Raw genomic sequence first — 20964 nt, 5'->3', positions numbered from 1 at the left:
TAGATTCGATAGAGGGGGGGTGAATATCGATTCGAAAATATCGAGTACAAACGCAGCGGAAAAGTAAAATAGACACAATGGTTTTACTTCGTTCGGAGCCTGTGACGACTCCTACTCGAAGGCCCGTGGTCCTTGACCACTTTCGTTGGGCAATCACTAGCAATTCGAAATGAGGATTACAAAAGAACCGTACAGGGAATGCTAATGAAAACTGAAAACAAATACCGACAAAAAAAGGGAAAAGAACGGAGCGTAGTGTCGGAGCTTTGTTGGCGTCGCACTGAACGTCGAGCAGCAAGACCAGCAGTAGAAGAGTTCTCAGCTTGATTGATTCTGAAGCTCCTGCCTGGGGCTTCTTTTATATACTGTTCCAGGCGCCTGGAATGTGACGTAACTGCTCAAACCAAGATGCTCCACGTGGCGATGACTTGGCTGGATAGAATTCGCCTTCCAGGCGCCCGGACCTCCGGGCGCCCGGACCACCTTGTTCCAGAAAACTCCCTTTTCCTGCAAAACAAAGTTAGTCCGAGGCAAATGTATATCCTGTAAAACAGATTGTCAGCACAGTTAAAGTTCAACAGATAAATAAAAAGAGTATGACTTAGATTCCGTCTTTCCGAGACCGGAATCTAGTCACGATCTCGACTTAGATATCCGAAATGGATCTAAGCCGGATCGACGCCTAATGTTCCCTTCTCGGGAATGCGTCCTCACAGTCACTCCCTTCCAGTGACTTACCTTACTTACCTGCCAGACGTCCGGTCAGCCCGTCGACCCGTCTGGACTTCTCGCCAAGCGTCCGGTCAGCCCGTCGACCCGCTTGGACTTCTCGCCAGCTATCCGGTCAGCCCGTCGACCTAGCTGGACTTCTCGCCAAGCGTCCGGTCAGCCCGTCGACCCGCTTGGACTTCTCGCCAGCTATCCGGTCAGCCCGTCGACCTAGCTGGACTTCGTGCCAGACATCCGGTCAGCCCGTCGACCTGTCTGGACTTCTCCTGCACACTCGATCAAAGTGTCAGACAACAACAAAACTAACTTAACCTATTTGTCATTCATCAAAACCTGGGTTAAATCGTTAGTGCTAACCGCACCAACAATCTCCCCCTTTTTGATGGAATGACAACCTGGTTAAGTTAGTGAAAACATATGCAAGAAACAACATGCATTTATGTGGTTTTAAAGTTAGTTTGTATTTTCAAATTGGTTTAGCTAACTTAACCACCTAACCCTCCCCCTTTGGCATTCATCAAAAATAAGCAAGGGTAAATAATCAAGAGTTACTGTAAAAGGTAATCAAATTTTGAAACATATCGAAGTTTGGTTCAAAATTGAAAGATAAAAGTACAATTTTTAACACCAAGTTAAAAAAATAGTCAAGTTGACTTGGGGGAGACAAGTTGAATTTTGAAAAGTATAAATTTAAAGTTAATCAAGTGTAACTTTTCAAGCGTGTAAAAATTTTCAAAACAGGTTTTTTAAATTTACTTTTCATGTTTAAGTAACATTTTCTTTTCAAAAAGGTAAATTTTCAACTTCGATTTTTCAAAACAAAGCAAAAATTAAGCAAGTAAGAATAATTTTTCAAGAAGTAAAATTTTTTGCCAAAATAAATTTTTAAGGCTAATTTGATAAAAGCTAAGTTTGGAAAGTTGAATTTTCAAGCATATGTTACAAAACTGAATAAGTTTAAATTTGCAATATTCAACTTTTAAAATCAGGTTTAAAAATTAGGTGGGATTAAACTTAGTTAAATTTAACTTTTTGAAAACTGATGTTTTAAAAATAAGTTAGTTTTGACATAGATGTAAAAAAGCATTTTTCAAACACACATTAATTTCTCCCCCTGAACTTGACACTTATCTTTAACCAGCTGTCTAACCAATTAGGTACTAACTAACTATCAGAAGATAGTAGCTTTCACTTGGTTAGTCAGATTAAGTTAATTATAACCAGTCAGTGTTTGACTTGACTGATGAACTTTAATCTGATTAATATCTGAATTGTATTTAACGTCCAGACTTATGCTGATGCACTGAAATAAGCCTCTTAAGTCCAGACAGTTTGCCTATGCATCTCACCCCTTTCTATGTTTGTCAAACACAAGCAAGGTAAGCCTAAGGTGTTGGTGAGATGCTCAAAAACTAGTCCTATGGGTACATGCTTTCTAAGGATTCAAAACTAGTCTAAGGCCAAAACTGTTTTTGAAATTCTAAAAATGGAAAGTTTTGAAAACAAACAAGTTTAAACTTATAAGTTGGTAAAATCATTTTTGAAAGTATTTTTGAAAGATCCTAGCCTATCAAGATAGAACATATTCAATGTAAGTCTGAAATACCACTAGATAGATCCAAAATAATGTACAGGTAGTGTAGTTACAGAAGTGAGTCATAACTAGATCTACTGAGATGATGAAGGGCATGGTCCAGATCCCAAGGATCGGAGAAGCGCCATCAGCTCAGTGTGTCGGGTATCCCCGGCAGCTCGTAACTCGGCTACCTCTCGCCGAATGTCCCGAAGAAAGTCAGAGTTCTCTTGCTGGAGACTCGCCATAGCTCTCTCTAGTCCGGTCATACGGTCGGCTAGAGAGCGATGAGCGTGACGTGGTGCTCGAGCTGGGGGCGGTGGTGGAGCCGGAGCGGCTTCCTCTGGAAATAGTGCGAGCATGAACTCGTCCACCTGTGCGTCTGGATCGGGCTGGTGCTGTGCCCCCCTCCGCCAAGACATAGTCCCGTCATCTCTATCTATCTGGATACCGGCTAGGGAAAAGTTCCGAGCGGCTATAACATCGAACTCGGTCATATGGGCAACGTCTCCTCTAGTGACATCAATGTGCAACGAGGACATATAGGCTGTCAGAATGTGACCAAATGGCATATGGACTCGACTATCAGTCACGAATCCAGCTGAGTAGATAATGGTGGAGAAGATATGTAGGCTGATGTCAATGTCTAACCTATGAATTAGGGCATAAAGTAAGAACGAATGGAATGGGCGCATCACAGCGATGTCCCGAGTAGTCAGTGGTAAAATGCAAAGGACTACAACCCTATAAAGAGCGTAGTCTTGGACCCGAAGTTCTACTGACCTAAACTGTGTCACAGTGGGATCTCTCTCTCCCCAAAAAAAATACGAATAAATCGTATCGAGAGTAATATGTGAGTAGGGATCTTCGAATGGTAGATCCCTCGGAGGATAGCACAAAAAGGAGCAAGTAGATGGACGCAACTCTAAAAACTCTCGGATAGTCGTAGGGGAAAATACGATATTAGTGCCTGTTGCCCTAGTGGTATAGGTGAGATCGTCTACTTTCACTAGGTTATTGCAAAATTCGGCACACAGGCTTATGTTTATTGGACTGGTACATTCGACAAGGTTCCTTAAGTTATAGTGGCCTATAACCTCTAAAGCGGAGGGACATGACCTTAGAAAGAACGATCTATCTATGCAGGTAGTCCTAATGGCCTTATAAATGGTTGACTCAAACTTAATCCTAAGTTCGTCTGTGGGAAACCTAGGGTCTGTACTAGCATTGGAGGGTCCAGCACCAATATTTGTTCGTTTCCTACTGTATATAAATAAAAGAATATTCTAAGAAAAAATTGAGAAGACAAATTCTAATAAAATTTTTAGAGAGGGGAAGAATTTTTACCGAGGAGCCATCGAAAAATATAGATTTGACGACCTCGGTTGAATCGCAACAGCGTCTTCACCGCAAGAAAAATTTGATTTAGAGTACTTTCGCACTGAGGTTCAGAGTGAACCTTGGCAAAAGTGAGAATTGGTGGGGCAAAGGTTGGGGGCGCCTGCTGCCCCTTATTTATAGGGGACTCCGGGCGCTCAGATCCTTTCCGGGTGCCTGGGGTTGCTAGGGCGGGGCGCCCCGGAGGGGAATACCAGGGGCGCCCGCCCCTGGTTTTTGAATTTTTTTTTTTTTTTTTTTTTTTGGAAATTAGGTTTGAAGTTAAGTTTAAAATAATAATTTTTTTTTTTAAGTTTAGAATTTTGAAATTAATTTTTTAAATTTAAAATTTTGAAATTTTTAAGTTTAAAATTAGAATTTTGAAAATAATTTTTTAAGTTTAAAAATAAAATTTTGAAAATATTTTTTTAAGTTTAAAATTAAAATTTTGAAATTAAGTTTAAAATTAAAATTTTGAAATTAATTTTTTAAGTTTAAAATTAGAATTTTGAAAATAATTTTTTAAGTTTAAAAATAAAATTTTGAAATTAATTTTTTAATTTTAAAATTAAAATTTTGAAATTAATTTTTTAATTTTAAAATTAAAATTTTGAAATTAATTTTTTAAGTTTAAAATTAGAATTTTGAAATAATTTTTTAAGTTTAAAATTAAAATTTTGAAAATAATTTTTTAAGTTTAAAATTTTAAAATTTAAAATTAAAATTTTGAAATTAAGTTTAATTAAAATTTTGAAATTAATTTTTTGAGTTTAAAATTTGAAACCTTATTCATCTCACCCGATCTATATTATCAATCAGGGAATCCTATGATTTTGTGAGATGAAATTAGATATTTTCATGGAGTTTTGGTTTAACTTGAGTTAGATTCAGATTTAGCTTTGGTCTCCACAAATAGGCATTCTTCGGATAAATTTCTAAGCTTGGTGAGTCACATGGACGTCATTAGAAGTAACCAACCTTTCGAGATTTTCCGAATAGTCCTATCCACGGAGCTTAGTACTAAATCTTGGTCTAACTGATTAGGATCCATTTAAGGGTAGCTTCGGTCAGTTCCACTTGGCCAAATGCACCAGATCGAAGCCATATCTTTCTAGACATGCGATGCCCAAGCTTCCCTAACGTACTATCATCCAAAAACTTCTCCAGTACCATGATTCAAGTTAAACTTGGTCTCTAATTCTAATTACCCTGCCGGGTTAGTTAGTTTTGGGTTACCCTGTCGGGTAAGTTAGTTTTGGAGGTGTCAGCTATTCTGGAGCCTCCCCCTGAATTAGTGGCCATTAATTTAAGTTTTGATTTTAGGCTTGTGTCGATTCTTTTTATAGTTATAGTTAACTTGGTGATAATTTTGTTGATTTTTAAACTGTTTAGATTTTAAATTTGATTTAGGTTTGTATTTTGGATTTTGGTTTGGTTTATTCATTTTTATATAATGTATTTTATCTTTAGGTATATAATATTGATTAAGTCCTACTTGCGTGGTCAGACACGCTTTCGGAACCCAAGCTAGATTGGTTGACTTGTATTGGGTTATTAATGATTTGAAGGTTTTATTTGAATTCGACTTATATCCTAGTCCGGTTTTATTATAACATGCTTTTTGATTATTTAGGATTAGGTCTAAATTTTTTGATCTTGTTGTGAATTTTTCTAACATCTCCTTTAAATTGTTTATTTCATTTTTTAATGATAAATTCTCCTCCTCAAGTGTTAGATCTTGAGTTGGATTCGAATTTTTTAATTGTTCCTTGAGGTTTTGATTTTCCTCAAGAAGTGATTTGTTTTCATTTTCTACTTTAGTTAATTTACTATTTAAACAAGAAATGATTCTAAAAAACTTTTTGTTTAAATTAAAATATACCTCATTCGAGCCTTAGGAAACGAGTACGGACTCGCGGCTTGTTTCGGGTTCAGACCCATCTTCATCTTCTGACTCATTTTCTGTTTCGGCTTTGCGGGCCATCAGTGCGAGGTGGCTCTGATGTTTCTGTTCTTCTTCCTCCGATTCGTCCGAGGAGTCGTCCCACGTCGCTTTGAGTGCTTTCTTTTTGGTTGGCTTTGGTTTGTCGAACTTCAGTTTTGGGCATTCGTTCTTGTAATGTCCCTTTTTGTTGCAGCCGTAGCAAGTCACGTTCTTTTGTTCTGAGGGAGAGCTGATCTTTTGAAGGTCCTTTTTGCTGAAGCTCCTCTTTCTCCTGGTGAACATTTTTCTTACCAAGTTCACCAGGTGTTCTTCGTCTTCGGAGTCTTGGTCAGATTCTTCTTCAAATTTAGGCTTGCTTTTCTTTTCTTTGGAGGACCCTGCAAATAGAGCTATACCTTTCTCGGCTCCAGCATTAGTTTGTTCGTGTAATTCTAATTCACAGAAAAGCTCGTCTAATTTTAATTCAGAAAGATTCTTAGAAATTTTGTAGGCATCTACTATTGATGCCCACAAACTATTACGTGGAAAGGCGTTTAATGCGTACCTTATTAAGTCTCTGTTCTCCATCTGGTGGCCTATCGCATGAAGCCCGTTGAGGATGTCCTTGATCCTCGCGTGTAGTTGATTCGCTGTTTCTCCTTCCTGTATTTTTATATTAAAAATTTTATTTAAAAGCAGGTCTCGTTTTGTTACCTTAGCGTCGCTCGTTCCCTCGTGCAGTTCGATCAACTTGTCCCATAGCTCTTTAGCGTTTTTGTGTGGACCGACTCTGTTCAGTTCTTCTCTTGTCAATCCGCACTGTAGAGTGTTGATCGCTTTATTTTCTGTTGATGCTTTTTTCTTGAGATCTGCTGTCCAGTCTTCAGGATCCACTAGATTCCCAGCGTTGTCCACTGGAATTTTGTAGGGTCTCGTAATGCTCATCCACTGGTCGAAGTCTGTCTTGAGGTAGACCTCCATGCGCTTCTTCCAGTAAGGGAAGTCGTCCCCGTTGAAGAGTGGAGGTCGCACTGTGCTGAATCCTTCTTGTTGGGACATTCTGTGCACAGGTAAATAACCAAAAAAAATATCCCAAGACTTGGTCTTGGATTAGTAGTGCGGGAAGAGAAAAATAGAAAAAAAAAATCTAGATTCATGTTGCACTAATTTAAATTGATTAGAGAAATATTAAGTTAACGAAACACCAGTTTTAAAATTAATTATCGAACAAAAATTCACCCCCTGTCGATTGGTGGTTGCACCAAATCGAGGCTACTCCGATACCACTTGTAGGACCGTTAGATTCGATAGAGGGGGGGTGAATATCGATTCGAAAATATCGAGTACAAACGCAGCGGAAAAGTAAAATAGACACAATGGTTTTACTTCGTTCGGAGCCTGTGACGACTCCTACTCGAAGGCCCGTGGTCCTTGACCACTTTCGTTGGGCAATCACTAGCAATTCGAAATGATGATTACAAAAGAACCGTACAGGGAATGCTAATGAAAACTAAAAACAAATACCGACAAAAAAAGGGAAAAGAACGGAGCGTAGTGTCGGAGTTTTGTTGGCGTCGCACTGAACGTCGAGCAGCAAGACCAGCAGTAGAAGAGTTCTCAGCTTGATTGATTCTGAAGCTCCTGCCTGGGGCTTCTTTTATATGTTGTTCGGGCGCCTGGATCCCTTCCGGGCGCCTGGAATGTGACGTAACTGCTCAAACCAAGATGCTCCACGTGGTGACGACTTGGCTGGATAGAATTCGCCTTCCGGGCGCTCGGATCCCTTCCGGGCGCCCGGACCACCTTGTTCCAGAAAACTCCCTTTTCCTGCAAAACAAAGTTAGTCCGAGGCAAATGTATATCCTGTAAAACAAATTGTCAGCACAGTTAAAGTTCAACAGATAAATAAAAAGAGTATGACTTAGATTCCGTCTTTCCGAGACCGGAATCTAGTCACGATCTCGACTTAGATATCCGAAATGGATCTAAGCCGGATCGACGCCTAATGTTCCCTTCCCGGGAACGCGTCCTCACAGTCACTCCCTTCCAGTGACTTACCTTACTTACCTGCCAGACGTCCGGTCAGCCCGTCGACCCGTCTGGACTTCTCGCCAAGCGTCCGGTCAGCCCGTCGACCCGCTTGGACTTCTCGCCAGCTATCCGGTCAGCCCGTCGACCTAGCTGGACTTCTCGCCAAGCGTCCGGTCAGCCCGTCGACCCGCTTGGACTTCTCGCCAGCTATCCGGTCAGCCCGTCGACCTAGCTGGACTTCGTGCCAGACATCCGGTCAGCCCGTCGACCTGTCTGGACTTCTCCTGCACACTCGATCAAAGTGTCAGACAACAACAAAACTAACTTAACCTATTTGTCATTCATCAAAACCTGGGTTAAATCGTTAGTGTTAACCGCACCAACATGGAGGACCGATGATCAAGGAGAAAGTCCTGGCGGGCCGATCAAAGCTAAGTAAAGAGTCCAAATTAGATCTGGAGGATCTAAGTTTGACAGGTAGGTTGAGGTAAACAACTAGAGGAGCGACAGTGAGGTCGGATTCCTGTAGGGAATAACCTTAGGTCACTAATCCAATTGAAGAAACCAACAAGGTTTCCAAGTTGAGATCGAGACAGTTCTACTGCCTTTTATATTACTCATGCATTATTATTATTATTGTGCTAACATTTATTTTGCAGGTTTATTGCCTAACACTGTTTTGTAGGTCCGACTAGATCGGTCGACCGAACAGCTGGATCGGTCGATCGAACAAGGCAAAATCAATACAATATTCAGATCATGTCAGAATAGATCAGAGTCCGATCAAACATTGATCGGTCGACCGAACAGTATAATCTGTCGACCGGACCATGATGACTCAACACCAGTTCATCAGCACCGATCAGCAGCAAAGGAAAAGAAGTGGATCGGTCGACCGAACATAGGGATCAGTCGACCGAACCAATCAACATTAATGGTGCATTAACTGTTGATCTCGGCAAATCACGACGAATAGGGAAGGAAGATGTTCGGTCGACCAAAAAGTTGGATCGGTCGACCGAACCCTTTATGTTCAGTAAATGCAAAAGATCGAGCCAGCGTCATACTCCAGCCGGGAAGGAAAGGAGCGGGTTCAGTCGACCGAATAGTGGGATCGGTCGACTGAACGTCCAGTACACCTATAAAAGGAGGCTCAAAGTCTGCGGCCATATAACACTACTGATAATCTAAAAGCTCTTCTCTACAAACGGATCGTGCTACAAGTCATCATTAGCTGTGCAAGATACTCCGTCCGGAAATACCGATCGCGCTTCAACCTTCAATTAGTACTGTTGATATACTTTACTCGTATTGAATTTAAATACAAATAAGATAGTAGGGCTGTTACTATCTTATATTTTTGTATCTGTACGATCTGCTTCTTTCCGAAAGATTTCGGAAAGAAGAGTTATAGTGATTGCCCATCAGTGCAGTCAAGGACCGCGAGCCTTCAAGTAGGAGTCGAGCTAGGCTCTGAACGAAGTAAATGAATTCGTCTCTCTTTTTATTTTCCGCTGCACAATTCTGATTTTAAAGTTAAAGAAGAGTTTTAAAAGAGCGCGATATTCACCCCCCCCCCCCTCTATCGCTTGCATCCGATCTAGTAATATACACTTAGTTGAAGTAGTCGAATGATGAAAGAATCACATATAAGTGTTATATCTTGCCTACTAGCTGAACCCCTCTTATAAACAGTGTTAGAGGCAACTCCAACAACTCTAGGGCACCTCTGGCACCTCTTATCCATGTGTGAACTCCATAGTTTATCTATGCAGAGGGCTCCTCCAACAGCTCCAAGGCACCTCCACGCCATGAAAGTTTATCCGAAAACTTTATCTCTGCGATGGTGCCTCTGTCCTATCCAGAGCACCTCCGCGCAGCTCCAAGGCCCCTTCGTGCAACTCTGAGGTGCCTTGAATGCTGCTCATCCAAATTGATTTTTGCAATCCAATTATGCAAGTTCATGTTAGCCCAATAAAAAAAATAATATGCAAAACAAAGTTAGCACATTTATAAAATAATATTATTAATTATATTTTATCTTATCAAGACTAAGATTTAGTCATGGTCTCAACTTAGACTTCCAAAATAGATTTAAGCTGGACCATCGCCTATAATCCCATTGGGATTCGTTCTCATTGTATCACTCTCCTCTAGTGCTTACCTTACATATCATTGCAGACTTACTTGATACTTGACTCACCAGGACTTCATGCCAAATTCCCCATATAGATTTCAACAGTTGTCAAGTTCTACGGACCCAACTAGACTTCCTGCCAGATATCAACCTATCTGGTCTTCTCGTGCCAGTTATTAACCTAACTAGACTTCAGCTTAGTGTCAGATCACAATGAGTCTTTTAGTCCTGTATACTTAGTAAAAAGGTTAGACAATATAACATCTAACTTTAAACCATTTGTCATTCATCAAAACCTAAATTTGACTATTGATGCTTAACTGCACTAACAAATCTCACTAGGTAAATATGACTATCAAACATAATCTATCAAGATAGAATCCATCATCATACTAATAACCATATGCAAGTAGAGTATCCAATCATGTTACATAATTCAAAACTCGACAGTTAAACTTAATAAGCTTTATGATTCTCAAAGCATTAAGCTAGAAGGAATATATAGTGAGATATGACTCAAAACCAAGCAAAGTATATACGAGACTAAGCAAAGTGCACAGTGAGAAAGCAAAGTATGAAAGTAAACAAACAAGTATAAAGATAAAGAAAAGTAAGAAAAAGAAAGGAAAGGAGCAGACTCCCCTTTATTCTTGACAGTTGAATGATATTCAATTGTAGTAGTTAAGCCGGGAGCGGGATGATTTGAGAGAAAATTCTCTTTGGCGATCATAGGTGATTCAGTTGTAGCCTCCAGATTGAAGGTGGGATAACTGCAGTTGAAGTAAGGACCTCTCCCTCCACCATCTTCCCTTTGAAAGTTCTTCGAAATAGTTGAAGGAGGTTTAATTGGAGAATCCAGCCTTGGAGCTTGATTATTGCAAATGAAGTTAAGGTTACTTTTAATAGAAAATTTGGAGAAAGTATATCTGCAAGTGTTCTCTCCTAGCTAGGTTAAAAATTCTAGGCAATGATAATTGGCAACTTCTCATCCACCTTCAAGTCAGGTGGTTGCACAAAAACAATATCATCCTCATCTGAAACATCAAAAATTTCATTGATACTTTAACATGCATCCTCATCATCAACATACTCAACATCATCAATAATTCCATTTAGAATTTTGCATGCATCATTATCATCAACATTTGCAACAACAATATCTTCATCCAGAGTTATGCATTTTACATCCATATCATCAGAATCTATAATATTAACAATTTCATTCTTGCATGCTTCATCATTACAATACAACAACTTAAAGGAGTCCTATAGAACAGTATAATCAGAGAAAAGATTATCACAAACTATACAATTCATCTCCTCAAGCACATCGAGACCATTAGGAAGATTCTCTGAGGGAAGTTGACTGAAATCTTATGCTTGTAGTTAGCTGATGGATAATGTAAGTTGATCCATATGCATCTGCAAATTTTGTTTCAATGCATCAATGCTCTGGTGGGACTGAAGGCTACATGTTGTTATTTGATGCACGAGATTTGCTCATTTTTATATTGAAGTCTCTATTTGACTAGGAGAAAAAAGCCCCTGATAAAATGGAAAAGGTTGAGCAGTCTATTGTTGTGCATTTCTGTACCTAAAATTTAAATGATCTATCAAATTAAGACTATAGGTATTTAACAATGAATCATACTTATTCTATTGTTGGGGTTGGTATTATTGAGATTTGATGAGGGAAACATTAGCTGCTGCTATCTAATTAGTAAAGATAGAACTAGCACCTTAACAAGTTGGGACAAGCACATATCTCATAGGTCTCATTAACATCTCTAGTGATCATTAGTCTACTCCCAAATTGTTGTTTATTGGTTGTCATGTTTTCCATGAGTTCTCTAGCAGCATTAGAAGTTTTGTTAACCAAGGCACCTCCACTAGTTGCATCCACCATGTATCTATCCATCGACAATAATCCTTGATGAAAATACTAGATAAGAAGTTGATCGTTGATAATGTTGAGGGCAGCAACAAAGGTTCTTAAATCTCTCCCAATATTCATGTAATATCTCTCTTGTGAGTTGTTGAACACCACAGTCACTCTTTTGGATACATGCGGTTCTAAAGGCAAGAAAGAATCTCATCAAAAATATTTTTCTCATCTCGATCCATCTAGAGATACTCCTAGGGGAAAAAATAATACAACTAATCCTTTGCTACATCCGCCAGCGAAAATGAAAATGCTCAAAGTTTGATGTCTTCCACTAATATGTTATTCTGTTATATGGTTGAGCACACCACATGAAATTCCTGTATATTCCTACTAGGATCCTCACCATTAAGACCATGAAATATTGGTAACAAATGTATGATTCACCATAATTTGAAGTTCGCATCTAACTCAGGATACTAGATACAGAAAGATTGACAAGTCACATCTGGCACCCAAAGTTCTCTAAGGATCTTGTTGTTGTTGTTCTCTGTATTGCTTACAAGATTTGAAGGAACAATCACTATAGGAGAACCTGATTATACACTAAAACACTCAAGAAGACAAGATGAGAAAACATAAGGAATACAGCAAATAAAACAAGTGTACAAAACAGAATTAAGGTACCTAACAATATTTTTTTTCAATCTTTTGTGATAAAATAGAAAAATAATCTCAAGATTATCAAACATCACTGACACTCCTTGGCAACAATGCCATTTTGAAAAGATTAGAAGAGGTTCGGCCGCCGACGATGATTAAGGGGATGGCGGTCGTCGGCTGATGGTCGTCGTGGATGGAGGAGGATGAAGTGGTGTCGAGTATAGTTTGGGAAGAAGACTTTGGTGAAGAGTTGAGTTAATGTGCTGATTTTGGTTGCTCCTATAGCTTCTCAAGTGGATCAGGTTTGAGGAGAGAAGATGGATTCAGATCCATTACGGAGTGAAGTGGAAGATTAGGTTTTGAATCTAGATTTTGGGTTGAGAAGAGAAATGAGTTAAGATCCAATCCATTATGGAGTGAAGAGGATATATTAGAGAGTGAAATTGGGCTTGAGATTGAGATTTTGGATTGGATCGACTGAGTCCATGACCCATCTTTTAATTCCCTACAAAATAAGATGCACATCTTCAGATAAAATTCAAAAAATATAGGAAAAAATGCATTAAATATCCAAATAGATCCAAACTCATAAAATATGATATAAATCAACAATTAATCATAAGAGAGGATAAAAATGTAAAATATGAGAGTCAAAATAGTATGTCAAAATGCTAGTTATCACCGAACGTATGAGGATTTCAAACTATAGCCTACTTCTTGACTCACTAGTTCAATGGATTAACTACTACCCAAAGAAGACATTTTCCTATGTAGGAAAGACTCAACTCATCACCTTTGTACTACAAGGAGTAGAGTATTTTTTGCTCTTTATATTACCTTTTCTTCTGGGAATTATTGACCACATTTATAACATTTGTAGATCTTTTATGTGAACGTCTAAACACCCCTCGGTATCTTGGGCAGATATGTGTAAGCCCAAAGAGGAAGGATGACTGGGATTCCATGACTTGAAAGCTTGGGACCTTGCCTTATTGGCTAAGGTACTTTAACGGATACAAGCAAAGGAGGACACTCTTTGGATCAAGTTAGTGCACTGTACCTATCTGAGACGGACAAACATATGGACTTGGGAGGTAGTGTACTAAGATTCCCCACTAATCAAGCGAGTATTACAGATCTTGGACCTTATTCTTGTGACTCTGGGTCAGCGACAAGTACTATGTAGAAGTTGGCATACTAGTTCGAACAAGCTAGAGGAATGACTAGGGAAATGACTTCTCTAGGAGTCCCAACCCTAAAAAGTCCTAGGTGCAAATGGTATGAAAGTCTTATATATAATCTAGCCACGGAGTTACACTCTGGATGCTAGCTCAGAGGCAACTTCCTACATGAGATAAGAAGGAATACTTGGAGGATTAGTGCTATGTATTATGTAGGAGGGAGATTGAGACACAGGAGCACCTATTCTTTAGGTGTCATCTTGTGGCAGCATTATAGAAGGGGATCAAAGAGTGGTTATATTGGGTGTTCTGGGGGGGGGGGGGTAGATGTTGGACAAAATAATCTGTTGTCGAAGATTTTGGGACTTTAGACGAATTTAAATATACAAACTTAAATTCAACTTATCTATTAAAATGACCTAAGCTGATAATCTCAAGCTACCAGTAGAGGCTGGTGTCTGCCAAGTGTTGAACACAAGCTTCACAGTGGCCGAACGAGCTGGGGTCAGCCGGGCAAAGAGGTCGAGCCGAGTGACTGAGTGAACGTGCGGTCGAGCGAGCGAGGCAACCAAGTGGCCGGTTGGGCAGAGCAGTAGGGTGATCGAACGAGTGTGCGACCGACCAAGCTTAAGGCTGGCTAGGCACGAGGCTGACCGAGCACGAGGTCGACCGGGCGCTAAGCGAACTATCTCTTGAGCGAGCTGGAGGCTAGCTGGGCATAGAGGTCGATCGAGCGGGTAAAGCGACCAAGCAAGTAAGCCTTTGACCGAGTGAATCGATCGGGCGGGGGAAAAAGGTCGACTGGTGAAGAGGTCGGGCGAGTAGACCCAGTGAGCTGCTACCGGAAGGGCGTGCAGCTGAGCAGACTAACTGAGAGGTCGGGCGAGCTTACTGTCGAGCAGACAAAGTGAGCGGTCAGGCAAGTGACTGACCGGGCGAGTGACCAGCTAGACGGGTGAGTTGCAGACCATGCAACCGAGTGGTCGAGCGAGAAAGCGTACGAGCGGTCGGGCGAACTGGGTGAGCGGTCGAGTTGCCAAGGGAATTAAGAGGCCGACCAGGCGGTCAGAGAGACCGACCGAGCAATGCGACCGAGCGATCAGAGAGACCGACCGAGCAATGCGACCGGGCGAGCAAGTGATCAACCGGGTGAGCCTACTGAGGCCTACGTTGGACACAGTTTTCTTCAAACAGATTCTCCCCACCTCCGGCTGTGCTTCAAGGTTTCCTCTGGTCGTCTATTTCCTAGGATACAATGGTGAACCGTGATTTCCACCAACCACTGATGGTCACGGTGAACTGAGAGGTACTCGACTGCTATCACGAACTCTCCGCCGAGCAAGAGATGCACGATAGAGGAGAAGGGGAATGTAGGTGGAGAGCTTCTGCTACTGCTGATTTTCTATGTGTGTAACCTTTTTTCTTATTATCATAACCTCCTTATATAGGAGCTCAGATCAATGACAACGTTAATGATCAATTAATGACCATTATTCGACGGGCTGTGAGACGTTAGTGTTTCGCTCGACCGTTTTGATTTTGTATTAATCTTGCTTTAATGCATCCATTACACGAGCAGCAAAAGGTTTACGTGGCAAAATATTGGTTGTTCCATTTAGAGAAATTTTGTCTCGACCGATCTAGCATTCGGCGCTCACAGATCTTGCTCACACACTAGTCAACTTGTTCAGTGCAATCCAGGCCTTGGATTTGCACCCCCCCCTGCGCACCCACGCGTGAGAGAGAGTCTCTCCCCATGCATTTGTTTACATCATCAAAGCATGTGAATCAATATAAATCAATCAAAATGTCTTGAAACTTCTAATGTGGGAGTAAAGTCTCATTCACAATGGAGCTTCTTCTCTCTTCCACCTCTTCTTCATTCACATATATCAAATAGTAGGAGATGTCAACCTATCGACGGATATTATGTGTTTTCCAATGTTTCTTCAGAGGAGGCCGAATCTTAACTAAAGTCATACATCTTGCAATGTCAACTTTGATACACCTTTTATGGAGAGTTAGGAACAATTGTATCTTTAATGAGGGACAATTAGACAATAAGAGGATTTATATTATGTACAAATCCATATTTATTGGATGTTGGGAGTGTTCTCTAGTCTAACATTACATCAGTCATGAGATGCTACTGATCTCCTTGTATTGTACTATGGTTTTATCTTGGCATATATAATATACTTATCCAAAAAAATTGAAGGTAGAATCTTTTAGCATGTAAGTTTTGAGAAACTTTGAGTGATATGTATTTTGGGCATGGGTAGATCTCTTACTTAAGACTCGACCAAAAAATAAATATTTTAGGAACGAAGATAATGACTCAGTTGACTAATGGTCATACACAGTTGATTAATTGGTTGAATCGACCAGGAAGATAATTTAAGACAAATTACACAAAAATAGAAAGATGCTATTATAGACTGAGTCGATTGGCTAATATATGATTACTTGACAGGGCAAAGAGATACATTTCTAGCAAGCAAAAAATCTTTGTTCCAATATGAGACGATTGATCTTCAGTTCAATCAACTTATGTCAATTTAGTCAACTAAGCAATCGACAAAAGCTTTGTTCTGAACATAAAAAGTTTATATAACGGAATCGATTAAATAGTTAACCAAAGCCAAATTATAGTCAAATAAGTTAATTTTGAATCTAAATATTATACCATGCATTGAACAAGATCTTATCCATTGTAGCTTGATAACAGTGGGTCATGAGGATCAGTTGATTGATAGTGATTGAGCAGTTGATTAATGTGCAATAGATAACAAGAGATGCTAGAAGATTAAAGGTTATAAAAGGAATGCTCGTTGAAGGCTTCAAGGTTGGTGAAAATAAGATTGATTAAGGTGGCATTTGGTTAAGGGGTTTGAGAATGAGAGAATGGATTCATTTCTAAACCTTGTATTTGGTTGATGGGAATGGAATTAAAATTTTGGAATGAAATCTAAAAACTTGGGTATTGATGAAACCCAACTCCTCCCTTGGGTTTTAATGGAATGAGAATGAGAATTAAGTTTTAGACGAAAATACTCTTAATATATTTGTTCAATTTTTCTTTCATATCACTTTCTCTCTCCTTTTTTTCTCTCATTATACTTTCTCTCTCCTCATTCTATCATCACACTGTCTCTTTCATCATACTTTCTCTCCGAATCTCTCCCATCATATACTCTCTCTCCTTATTTTCTCTCTCTTCCTTATCTCCCAACATACTTTCTCTCTCATTAATACTTTATCTCTCCTCATCCTTTCTCATCATGCTTTCTCTCCCATCACACTATCCTTCCTCATTTTTTCTCATCACACACTCTCTTTCATCATGCTTTCTCTCTCCTTGATATCTCCCATCACACACTCTCTCTCCTCATTTTCTCTCATTACACTTTCTCTCTTTATTCTCTCTCATCATATTTTCTCTCTCCTCATCCTCTCTTATCATGCTCCCCATGCCTTAGTCATTTGCATCAATGGCTAGTAGTCACCTATGATTTACCTCCTCCGTGTTAGTCTAGGGACGGGTTGGCGGGGACGTAGGGGGCGAGTGAATCGCCTTTTGCCACATGTTCTCTCTCATCATACTCTCTTTCTTCATTTTCTCTCATCACACTTTTCCCCTCTTCATTCTTTCCCATCACATTTTCTCACTCATCATACTTTCTCTCTTATCATTCTCTCTCATGATATTTTTCTCTCACAATCAACTTCCTCTCACATCTATTTTTTTTCTCTTATTTTCCTCTAAGGGTAAAAAAAGAAAATTTTGATTGATTCCGATAGAAAATATTCAACTAATTAAACATTATTTTTAGGAGTGATATCTATGCTCATACTCATTCTCATTCCATAATATTATGATTCTCATTTTCATTCTGATTCCTAGAAAAAAACCAAACGCCACCTAAGTCTTGTTAGAGTTTCTCTTGTATACCAAAAGCATTCTTTAGTTTCCTTGCATTTTTGTAATTATAAGAGATTTCTCCATCTCCCATATTTAACCAAGGAGGAAATATAATGGGTTTTCTAGAGTGATCTATTGATGAAGAAGTATAAGCCTAAGAACTATAAAACTATGTTACATATATATCCGTGTTGGCAATTGCAAGTGTTTGAATTCTTGTGTATTTTTATTTTCATTGTGTAGAATTTTCACTTGCCGTGTAGGTTATTCACCCACTTCAAGTTCAATCATCTGGGGTTCAAAAGGAGGTATAAAAGAGGTACACAAGAAATCTCTAACAGAAAACTCTTCCAGTACTATTGATTTTCTACAACAATATTATTTCTTATCTTGATAAAAATTTATTAAAAAGGTTCTACAATTGACTCACCTTATTATCATTTTATTAGTTCACGAGTCATGTGACCTCGAAGTTTCAAATCATATAAAAAAATTGAGATATGTTTTTGTTATTTTGTGTATATTTATATTTTCACTGTTATATGGGTGATTAAAAAGATCTATTATATTTGCAACTAGTTTTCTATCACTTCAAATATTTTAAAAATCATTTCTCTTTATAATTCATTCTTTTTCAATTTTCCATCTAAAATATTGAAAATAGTGAGGACCAAAATGTTAGCCGTTGGTCGCTAATGTCCAAAACTCTTCCTCTACCCCTATTTCTTGAAGATTATCACAGTGCAGCCTGCCTGCTCTCGCCTTGAGATCTGTATTAATTACATCCTCTTTCACATGACAAGCTAAGCATCACAATTAATGCGATTCAGTGCTAGCTTGAGCCACAGCGTTGGGATGTACTCCTTTCTTCATCTGCCTCGACCATCCATTCTGACCATTATTAGATGAGTTGGGATCCGTACGTACCACATGCATTAACCCAATTCCTGCAATTTTTTTCCTCTACCAATCTTGAAGATCTAAACTAGCCAACGATGTTATTCTACATTAATTAGCGTACACGCAACGAAGCAATGTGCTCTCTCCATGCACTGGACTTAGCAGACATGATCCGTTCCATGCTCCAACTCCGAGCTCTATAGATACTCAGACGATCGAGTACAAACACATCGAACTCCAATGGCCGGCATGAGCAATGCTTCCTCCTTTGTTCCTCTCCTCCTCCTTCTCCTTCTCCTACTCATCCTATCATTCTCTTTCTTCGATCAGCAGCGTCCCTACAATTTCAAGGCCCCCCTCGCAGTACTCCGCGGCCATGAGCCGCCAGCCGCCTCAGCTTTCTCTTCTACTTCTATAAAATCTGATGAGGATGCTAAAAAAGTGATCAGCTTGATTAATTCTAAAAGTAGTAGTGTTGTGAGAATTAATTACTGGCATTAATAATAATTAATGTGGACAGGCCGAGTCAGTGAGGAGGAAGAGCAGTACTGGTGGTAGGGTAGAAGAAAGCCTTGCGGAGGCTCGAGCGGCCATTCGATGGGCCGCGTCGTATCGCAATTCGACGACTTCCACGATTAAGGCAGAGGATTTCATTCCCAGAGGAGCCGTTTACCGCAATGACTATGCCTTCCATCAGTACAAATTAATTAAACTACTTTCTAATTTTACACATTAAAATTAATTTATTTTAACTACTGAACGCATGACACGCTAGCTCGTAATTAATTAATTAATTAATTAATATTCAGGAGTTACGTTGAGATGGAGAAGAGGTTGAAGATATGGATATACAAAGAAGGCGAACCTCCGATCGTCCACGGCGGCCCGGCCGCCAGCATCTACGCCATCGAAGGTCACTTCATCAGCGAGATGGAGCGAGAGGCGAACCCCTTCGTGGCTCGCCATCCCGCCCAGGCCAACCTCTTCTTCCTGCCCTTCTCCGTCGTCAACATCATCCATTTCCTCTACGTCCCCGGCGCCACCGATTTCTGGGGCCCTCTCAAACGCACCGTCGACGACTACGTCCAGGTCGTCGCCCGCAAGTACCCGTTTTGGAATCGAAGCGGCGGCGCCGACCATTTCATGATCTCATGCCATGACTGGGTAATTAATTAATTAATTAATTAATCGTATATATGAATTTTCATTAACGCTTATATATGTAGGCGCCCTACTTGTCCACGGCGAACTCGGAGCTCTACGGCAACTCGATCCGGGTGGTATGCAACGCGAACACCTCGGAAGGATTCAAGCTCGGCGACGACGTGACGTTGGCGGAAGTGCATCTTCCCGACGGCCGGCTATCGCAGCCTCCTGATCAGAAGAACCAGATCCCCATCGAGGAGAAGACGATCCTCGCCTTCTTCGCCGGGGGTTCGCACGGGTACATACGCGAAATCCTCCTCCGCCACTGGAAAGGAAGAGACGAGCAAGTGGCGGTGCACGAGTACTTGCCCAAGGGGGTCGACTACTGGGAGCTGATGAGGAAGAGCAAGTTCTGCCTGTGCCCGAGCGGGTACGAGGTGGCCAGCCCGCGGATCGTGGAGGCGATATTCATGGGGTGCGTTCCGGTGATCATCTCGGTGAACTACCCGCTGCCGTTCTCGGACGTGCTGGACTGGAGCAGGTTCTCGGTGGAGATAGCGGTGGAAGGGATCCCGGAGATGAAGAGGATACTGGAAGGGATCCCGGAGAGGAGGTACAGGGAGTTGCAGAGGAATGTGATGCAGGTGCAGAAGCACTTTGTTTTGAATCGTCCAGCGAAGAGATACGACGTGATCCACATGGTGCTTCATTCCATATGGCTGAGAAGGCTAAACAAGAAGCTCGGTTATTGACCAGCATCATCCGATCAATGTGTTAAGTATAAGTATATATATATATATATGTGGATCGAGGAGCTATTTAATTAGCCATGTATAGATCAGGCCAGATCAATAGAGTTTAAGTGAATTCTATTGCCGAGGTCAATTAGGATCGAGTGTGACCATAATTTGGGAGTCCTCCATACAGATTTATTATAATAATAATTATTATTATTATAATTATTATTATTATTAAAAGCGTACCAAAGATTCTTATATTATAAGAACAAAAAGTGATGCGAGACACTATGTCTTATCACAACTTGTTCCCAGATGATGTAAATTTATAATTGATCATCAAATGTGGAATCGCCACATCAGTAGTCTCTAGAGCCGGTCTCACGGATATGGAGGAAGATAAATATAGGTACACAGGTAGAAAGTACATGGCAGAGACGTTAACCCTAGACAGTGACACCCCGAGGATCGACCCTTGGACGTTTCGACCACAGAACCATGCACTCTCCATCTGTGCTACGCCCTGGGGACTATAATTTATAATTGATCATCAAATGTTGCAAAGGCGGGTCCCGCCGCCCAGCGGCCCCCTCACCCCTGCCCCACGAGTATGAGAGGGAGTAAATCACGGTGAATACGGGCCCGGCGATGACATGGCGGTCGAAGGTGTTTAGCACGGACAGATATTGATGTTATCGCAATTGCTGCCGCAGACCTTCGACCTCCCGACCCATGTTGCAAGAATACCATGTCATAACCGGT

The 20964-nt window shown here is 40.5% G+C and overlaps 1 protein-coding gene across 1 annotated transcript; it reads left to right on the top strand.

Moving 5' to 3' along the window:
* Positions 1-18589: 18589 nt before the first annotated feature.
* Positions 18590-20272, top strand: LOC122049468 (probable glycosyltransferase At5g20260). The gene is made up of 4 exons (XM_042610849.1): positions 18590-18760; positions 18840-19015; positions 19129-19483; positions 19546-20272. The coding sequence occupies exons 3-4, from the start codon at positions 19142-19144 to the stop codon at positions 20215-20217; spliced, it is 1014 nt and encodes a 337-aa protein (XP_042466783.1). The 5' UTR covers positions 18590-18760; positions 18840-19015; positions 19129-19141; the 3' UTR covers positions 20218-20272.
* Positions 20273-20964: the final 692 nt, after the last annotated feature.

Source organism: Zingiber officinale, chromosome 2B (assembly GCF_018446385.1).
Source record: "Zingiber officinale cultivar Zhangliang chromosome 2B, Zo_v1.1, whole genome shotgun sequence".
NCBI lineage: Eukaryota > Viridiplantae > Streptophyta > Magnoliopsida > Zingiberales > Zingiberaceae > Zingiber > Zingiber officinale.
This window is presented reverse-complemented; position numbering and strand designations above follow the sequence as displayed.

Coding starts and splice junctions, on each gene's coding strand:
- LOC122049468 (XM_042610849.1), top strand. CDS start 19,142: ATGGAGAAGAGGTTGAAGATATGGATATACAAAGAAGGCGAACCTCCG. Junction 19,484..19,545: donor TGATCTCATGCCATGACTGG/GTAATTAATTAA, acceptor TTATATATGTAG/GCGCCCTACTTGTCCACGGC.